The 7,996-nt window shown below is 33.7% G+C and overlaps 1 protein-coding gene and 1 long non-coding RNA gene across 2 annotated transcripts; both read right to left on the bottom strand.

Annotated features, from left to right (window-relative positions):
• Positions 1–1,024: 1,024 nt before the first annotated feature.
• LOC140177938 (uncharacterized) lies at positions 1,025–1,822 on the bottom strand. The gene is made up of 2 exons (XR_011869632.1): positions 1,395–1,822; positions 1,025–1,294 (listed from the first exon to the last, which is right to left on the bottom strand). It is a non-coding gene; the product is annotated as an uncharacterized lncRNA (long non-coding RNA).
• A 1,724-nt stretch (positions 1,823–3,546) lies between these two features.
• On the bottom strand, positions 3,547–5,413 carry LOC112751796 (large ribosomal subunit protein uL2x). The gene is made up of 3 exons (XM_025801064.3): positions 5,089–5,413; positions 4,762–4,998; positions 3,547–4,134 (listed from the first exon to the last, which is right to left on the bottom strand). The coding sequence occupies exons 1-3, from the start codon at positions 5,289–5,291 to the stop codon at positions 3,789–3,791; spliced, it is 786 nt and encodes a 261-aa protein (XP_025656849.1). The 5' UTR covers positions 5,292–5,413; the 3' UTR covers positions 3,547–3,788.
• Between the last annotated feature and the right edge of the window lie 2,583 nt (positions 5,414–7,996).

Raw genomic sequence — 7,996 nt, 5'->3', positions numbered from 1 at the left:
GCTTATTCTTTTATAATACTAGTGACTAAATCTATGCTACACATGGGAATAAAAAGGAAAAAAATACATGATTAAATACATAAAATAATCATGTGATGAAAGATGAGTATTTAAATGTACATGAATATCAAGAAAAAATATATGATACAATACATAGTATGATCATGTGATGGAAAGGTAGAGATCTTAAATAAAAATAACTTGCATTCATATTGCAAATAAATTAATTATATAACAGTCTAAAAATAAGAGAAAACAACAAATATGTACATATTGATCGTTAGTTAGTAGTATAGTATAAATATGTTCATTAGAAAATTACATTGGATTGTTGCTACCTCGTAACCAATGCAGTTAACACAAATCATAACACCTAAAACATACTGTACAAAAGATAATTCATATTATCTACAACCTTTCATTCTTCTCCATAACACTTCTATATGATAATGTCAGTTTGCATACTTCACTAGAATTTTCCATTGACAAATTATACTATGTGAAAAATATATATGGCAAGTAAAATTTAATATAATTGATAAGCTGGTTTTGATTATGCAATCATAATTATATCTTATATTTATCTTTACAGAACTAATTAATTGGCAGTTAATCACTTAACTTTTCACAGTAATCTTGCAAGAGGGAAAATTATTAACATGTAATTACAGCCTGAAGATGCAAAAATGAACTCATATTTAGGGGTGAGCACGGGTCGTGGGTATCCGATTACCGGTTCGAACCCAAACCGAACCAATTAAATTGATTCTGAAATTAATGGTAATCAGGTTCAACCCAAACTAAACCGATATTTTTTGTTAGAGATTAGTTCGGGTATCGATTTTGGAGGTGCGGAACCCGAACCAACCTGCGAACCTGATCATATATTAATTAAATAAAAAAATAAAAATATATATATGGCTTTTAATTTCCATTAAACAATGATTATTCATTATTAATATGTTTGAATTTTAATGAGTTTAGTTTTTAATGTGTTTAGTGTTTAACATGTTTGGATTATTTCTTTTGATGTTACATATTTCTTGTACTTGTTGAATTTTTAAGATAAAAATTTAGTTTTTTTTATGAATTTCAAGTCATCAGATACCCAATTACCCGAACCGAACCAATTCGTTCTTAATCGATTTAGTTTGATTCGGGTATATATATAAAAAAAATACAAATCCGATCCAAACCAAATCAATTACAATTTGATCGGTTCAATTTTAATTTTACCATAAATCCGAACCAAACCGACCCGTGCTCCCCTCTACTCATCTTTAACAACCAGAATCTGTAATTGAATAAGTTCCTCAATTAGCTATGGCTCTTGCAAAGAATGATGAGCAATGCCAGAAGGAGATAGAAACAAGTACTAAGAAGTTCAGAACTACCTGAAGTTAGCTGTATCAAACTCAACTTCCATGGCTCAGTTCTTCAATCTGGGAGTAAGAGAGTGTGTGGCGGTTTACTCAGAGATTCTCTGGATAGAGTGGTTGTAGGATTCAATATGTTGGGTATTGTTCCATTACCATAGCTGAGCTTTGGGAGTTTTACGTTGGCTTGAAAATAGCAAAGGAGATGAAAATCCCCACACTAGTTGTTGAAAGCAATTCCAAATGGGCCATCCAATTAGTCTAGAAACAGGAAGCACACCTCTATGATGGCTCCTCTGTCGTATACTCCATTAAAAAGTTGTTAGCAGAGATGGAGGAAGTTATTGTGGAGCACATCTTCAGAGAACCCTTTAGCAAGATAAGGACAGATTCAAGATATAGAGATGAGCTTCTTTTCTTTTTCCTTTTTGGTTAGGAGTTAGAATGATTATTTGTTAGTTTTTTTCTTCTTTTTGGACCTCTTGTCCTTCTTTTCATCAAAAAAAAAAAAAAAGAAATTTTGAACTTAAAAAAGACATTTAACCCTATCCCTAGCTACACCTTGAATAAACTCCTGATAAGAATGGCTAAATAAGACCAGAATTAAAATTAAATAGAAAAAATAAATTATAATTGAAATAAAAATAAAAAAATAGATTAAAATTGAATACAAAGAGAATCACTCTACTTTATTTAATTTCTTGATACAATAAGAAAGAGATTCTTCAACCAAATTTGTACACATTATAATTTGAGATTGAATCTCAACCTTCTACTTAATTTTCTGTACAACAAGAGATAGACTCATTTGAGATTTCTAAGAAAGTTAGTTTGAACATAGCTTTGGGATGTTTCTTGATGGTAAAAACCCATTTGCTGCAGATAATTTTAGCATTACATGATGATGAGACAATAGTCTAGGTCTTAGCATTAATAAGGATTTGATATTCTTCCATCATGTCTTTATGCTAGGTATAGGGAAATGGATCCTCTCAATTTTTTTTTAACACTTGAGAGAATAAAGGGTGATATCTTATCATTAATTTTATAAGTGAAACCAAAAATAAATATGAGAGAGAGAACAATGAAGGGTGAGATTAAACAATTGACACCATCCAATTTTTTCTCCAATGGAAAAAATTCACTCTCGAGGTATAGTGACTGTTATTTTAGCATATGTTGGGGGCTGGTGTGTATAATCAGGGGCTGTAATGATAGAATTAAACACATGAGGATTATTGTTGTTAGCCTTGAACCTTCTAATCATAGAATGACTATTTGTAGTAGGAACAAAATGTGGAACTAAAGGTAAGTCTGATTTAGTGGCGGCAGTATCCAAGGGAGGTAGGTGGAGGTCAATGCCTGAGATTGGAATGGAGGGGGAATTAGAGGGTAAAGCTGAACTAGGTAAGTGATTGTAGGACTAAAGGATCTATCAGCCAGAATTCTGGCAATTAGACCTTTTAGCACAATTCTGGAGACTTTCTTCAACCTCTTTCACATAGAAAAAGATAACTCCGTCATCTTCTTCCCCCTCATACTCCTCCCTCCCGACATTCCTCCCACCTCCTTGATCAGCCATGACTCCCCGTAAAGAGTACCTGGAATTTGGTGTGTGTTTTGACGGCCAATGTGAGATCAGCCGTATTTGGGAATCTACTAAGAAAAAAATAAAACTAGTAGAGCATACTTAACCCTAATGGGCGTGGCTAATAATTTATGAAATAGTTAGAATACATAAAAGTTAAAACACTATTCAACTATTCATACTTGAGAAACTTTACTCTGACTGTTGATTGCCCAATTTCATATCGACTCAATCTAAGTTTATCTTTTACCTTCTTTCATTTTTTTTCCCGACAAGAAAAAGCTTCGTAAATGATATATATAACTGATTTGGACTAACTAAAAGTATTATCATATTTCTTAAAGTGACGAAATTAAAATGAGCATGTCTTCTTAAGATTTTATATGCTCTAAATCCTAGATTTTTTTTTGGGTGACTAATCCTAAATATTGTTTAATATATATACACATATACACCATTTTTTAAAATTTCCAAATTTTGCTGGTATCCGACACCAACAGAGTACCACAATCATTTTCTTGTAGTGTCAAATTGTTAATGAAACAAAAAATGTATCTATGGGTACTTACTTACAAATTACGCTTGCTGGTTCAACTTCACATGATTAAAATAATTAATGTATGATAGAATAGCGTCCGTTCAAAATGCAATATAAATATAACCAATTCCAACTACAGAATTGAACATACAACATAAGCAAATATAAAGCACTACGGTCTATCCATGGTCCAATATATTGGGGGAAATGGTTCAAAATATCAAGACATACTATCAAATAAACAAAATTGGAAAACATAACACAATACATAATCCTAACCATCCTTTTAAGCACCCTTATCGGCCTTTGCGGCAGTTGCAGCTGCTTGTCCTCTAAGACGTCCTGTCCTCCGGGCAGCAATGAGACCAACCTTCTGCCCAGGGGGAGCATCACGCCTGACGGTACTCGCATGTCCAATATGCTGGTGATTACCACCTCCGTGAGGGTGCTCAACTGGGTTCATAGCCACACCACGAACCTTAGGCCAGCAATTCCTCTTTACTCTGAACTTGTGGTATGCGTTACCGGCTTTGAGTAGAGGCTTCTCAGTTCTCCCACCACCGGCAACTTGACCAATCATAGCTCTGCAGTCACTTGGAACAATTTTCTTTGAACCAGAGGGAAGCTTGATCCTGTTAGAAAATCACACAGGATAATTGAATTGAATTAAACAGAACCAAGAACAGGTCCACCACAACAAACAGATCCTTAGTTTCAGTCCCAATTCTCCAGCACCTCATATCAAAAGTTTCTCAATGCTATATATAAGATATTTCCAACTCACTGCATCAGAAGGAGGACATGAATAATTCACCATGACTTGAAAATAAAATGATCAAACAGAGACAATTCAGTGAAATCCTAAATGTGGAATAACACCAATCAATAACCATTGCACACAAGACCATGAACTCAAGATATCTCCTAATATTACAATCAACAAGACAAAATTCATATTAAGACCCCAAAGCTATGTCCAAACTAACTTGCCTAGGAATATATTCTAAGGATGGTATTAACTTTTAAGTTTATTTATAGAATTTGATTTTCAATTTTACATGTGCAGGCACAATCACTTAATGTCACGTCGGCAAGAATAACTACTTTTCCATCCATCACCTAAGTGAATGACCATATGAAAGAACGAATAATCAAATTGTATCCATTTCATACAATTTTCCCCATCAAAGAGCAACGCAACGACAACGGCATAACCAGAGCAACATAAAAAAGCTTGGCAACACAAAACAGTTAGGTACCTAGAGGTATCGTTATCAGGATTATGACTAATAACAATAGCATAATCCCCGGAAGCCCTCGCGAAAACGCCACGGTCACCAACATGATGCTCAACATTGCATATAACAGCACCTTCGGGAATAGCTTTCAAAGGCAACACATTACCGACAACAAGCGTCGCTTTCTTCCCACAATACACAAACTGTCCAGTGTACATTCCTTCCGCCGCAACAAAAAGCTCATTCTGCTTCTTGTACCTGCACCGCGTTTCGTAACAAAATTATTCCAATTAGACAATCGCATCGAAAATTTCAAACTCGTGCAACAAAATTAACATCGAGAGAGACCTGAAAGGGTGGCGGAAAGTGACTTTGGCGAGTGGCGCACCGCGACCGGGGTCGTGGATGACGTCAGTGACGACGCCTTTGAGGTAACCGTTTCGTTCGCCGAAGTCGAGGCTGCGGAACCTGGCGGCACCCTTGCGGTGGTGTGTGTGGGACTTGAAGACGGAGCCTGCACCCTTACGCTGAGCACGGATCACACGTCCCATTGTAACTTTGTTAGGTGCACCACAAGAAATGTGAGAACAATGGGAATTAGGGTTTATGCGTTTTGTGTACTTTTTATTTGTGAGGCTCAATGGGCCGCAACGATTATTGGGCCATTGTGAAAAGGGTCTCATTTGGGCTTCAGATTTACAGCACAAGCCTGATATATTCATTTGAGTAAAATTTTTTTCTTAATCGATTTTTAACCATTTAAATAATTGGTCCAAACTCCAAACGTTCCAATTAATTGTAAATAGCAGCCTGCTGCCCTGCATAGTCTAATAACAGGAGGCGTTTAGTTCAATATTAATTAAAGATTACTTAGACTAATTAACAGGATAATTAGAGATTTAAAAAAAAGATAAATACGTCTCTGATTCTTTAAATTTTTGACAAATACATCTCTGACAAAATTTAAATACAAAAAAGTTTTTGACTTTAACAAAGGGAGGACAATTTAATCCTTCTGTCTATTTGCCTCTCATACACCAAACAGAACTGGCTGACGTGGATGAAACAGTGTCCAGGTGTCCGTTACGGTGCCACGCTGGAAGGAGAATAAAATTCAAAGGACAAATAAGTCCTTGACGTGATAAAGTTCGAAAAACAAATAGGTCCTTGAGAATTTAGTTCATTATGCTTCTATATGTATCATATATTACTATCTAATTGAAATATACCTATATCATGTATCATATATTACTATCTAATTTAATAGTCAAATGTATCACATAACACTCTTATTAAAATTGAGAGAAAATATTTTTTTTTCAAAATTAATAAACTCCCTTCCTAAATTATCTCATCTACCTCTCTCCATTTTTCTATTTCTCTCTACTATTTTTACTCTATATATAATTTATATTTTATATTAGTAATTTGACAAATCAAAATATGTCATCCGATATTTTTTTACAATTAAACTATTTTAAATATAAAAGTATACACGTTAAATTATTTTAAATTTTAGATAACGAATGTTAAAATTAATTATTAATAAAAAATTAGACTTTTCATATAAAAATAATAACTAAAAATCTTATTATTTAATTTTTTTATCTATAGATATCTTGGTCTTCTTAGCCAGAGACTTTTGTCAATTTACGACTTTTTTGTAAAAGAAGTTTAATTTTATAAATCTTTTGTGTCATGCATAATTTATACTGTCAGAACAAAGTGAACTATAATTTAAAAAAAAATTATTCTCGTAATGTTATTACGGATAAAAATATTAGTTATAATATAATACACAAATGTACTAATGCTAACTTAATACATGATTGATGCACAAGTGAACTAATGCTAACTTGATGCATAAGTATGATGAAAACTGAACTAATGTAATTTAACAAATTCTAATATAATACACAAATACATTAATTCTAACTAATGCTAATTAATGTGAGAAAACTGAACAAATGCAATTTAAGAAAAAAAAAAGTAGAAACACAACAAGCCCAATTTCTGTAATTTTAATACAAATAATCTAAATTGCAGAATACAACAAGTTAACTAGATTTCAAAATACAAGCATAATTTTATAAATGAAATTCTCATAATAGAAGCATAATATAAGCATAATGAACTAAATTCTCAATGACCTATTTGTCCTTCGAACTTTATTCCCCTTCTAGCGTGGCACCGTAACAGACATCTGGACACTGTTTTATCTACGTCAGCTAGTTTTGTTTGGTGTATGAGAAGCAAATAGACGGAAGAATTAAATTGTCCCCCGTTTGTTAAAGTCAGGAACTTTTTTGTATTTAAATTTTGCCAGGAATATATTTGTCAAAAAATTAAAAAATTAGGGACTTATCTGTCTTTTTTTCTAAAGATTAATTAAAAAATTTTAAATTATAAAAATATATTTTGTCTTTTAAATAAATGATCAAAAACAAAAAAATATTTGTTCTACTAGTTTTGGATAAAAGTTTTGAAGATTGCTATGCAAAAAAGAAAGTAAATGAAAATGGATGCAAATAAATATTAGGTTAACTATTAATCTATGTGGTAGCAAGGCGTGGTTGAATATTCCATTCCTAGATTTTATGTTTGTTATCCTAAGTTAATATCCTAATTTCCGGTTTCAAGTTCCACGTGTCACATTATCCTTTTGAAAGAAAATTTTGTTTACTTTTCTCTATTGGTGTTAAAAAGTCATCAAACGTGATAAAACTATGAAAGATAGAAGCCCCCGAAGTCTTACCACGTCCTGGTCATGGATGGAAATTTCAACACCTAATTAAATACCTGGTAGTTCAACACCCACTCTTTTCTGCCACCGGTCCATGAAGAAGAAGAAAAGCAGCAGTAATTTTCTCCCTAAATTTTGAGGTACCTTTTATCCAGGTAATAAAGAGAGGGGTGTTTTAGCTAGCAGATTGAAAGAAGATGTTGGTGCAGGCGTATAGCAATTCCCCAAATTTGATTTTAGAAGGAAAGGTTTTTGCAGCTGATGACGGCAGCGTAGCTGGTGGCGACAGATGGGGTGCTGTTCAGTTTCCAATCAGAAGCATGAAGAAGCAGATGAATCCTTTCTTTGCCTCCACTGGGCAGCAGTGGAAGGAGCAGAAGCTCGCCAAAAAACCCGCAAGGTTCATCGTCAACACTGCCACTCAGGAGATAAAAGAGCCCCATAAGGAGCTCATCACCAATGTCCAATCCTCCTCTTCCTCTTCCTCTCACCAACTGTAGCCTTATTTTCCCC

The sequence above is a fragment of the Arachis hypogaea genome, chromosome 2, assembly GCF_003086295.3.
Source record: "Arachis hypogaea cultivar Tifrunner chromosome 2, arahy.Tifrunner.gnm2.J5K5, whole genome shotgun sequence".
NCBI lineage: Eukaryota > Viridiplantae > Streptophyta > Magnoliopsida > Fabales > Fabaceae > Arachis > Arachis hypogaea.
The sequence above is the reverse complement of the archived record's forward strand: the minus strand, read 5'-3'. Positions and strand labels throughout refer to the sequence as shown.

Bases quoted from the DNA above. Each gene is read 5' to 3' on its own strand.
- LOC112751796 (XM_025801064.3), bottom strand. From the start codon at position 5,291: ATGGGACGTGTGATCCGTGCTCAGCGTAAGGGTGCAGGCTCCGTCTTC. The intron at 4,999-5,088 runs GTCTCTCTCGAT...AACGCGGTGCAG, and splicing joins ACTTTCCGCCACCCTTTCAG to GTACAAGAAGCAGAATGAGC. The intron at 4,135-4,761 runs GTACCTAACTGT...ATTTTCTAACAG, and splicing joins CCTGATAACGATACCTCTAG to GATCAAGCTTCCCTCTGGTT.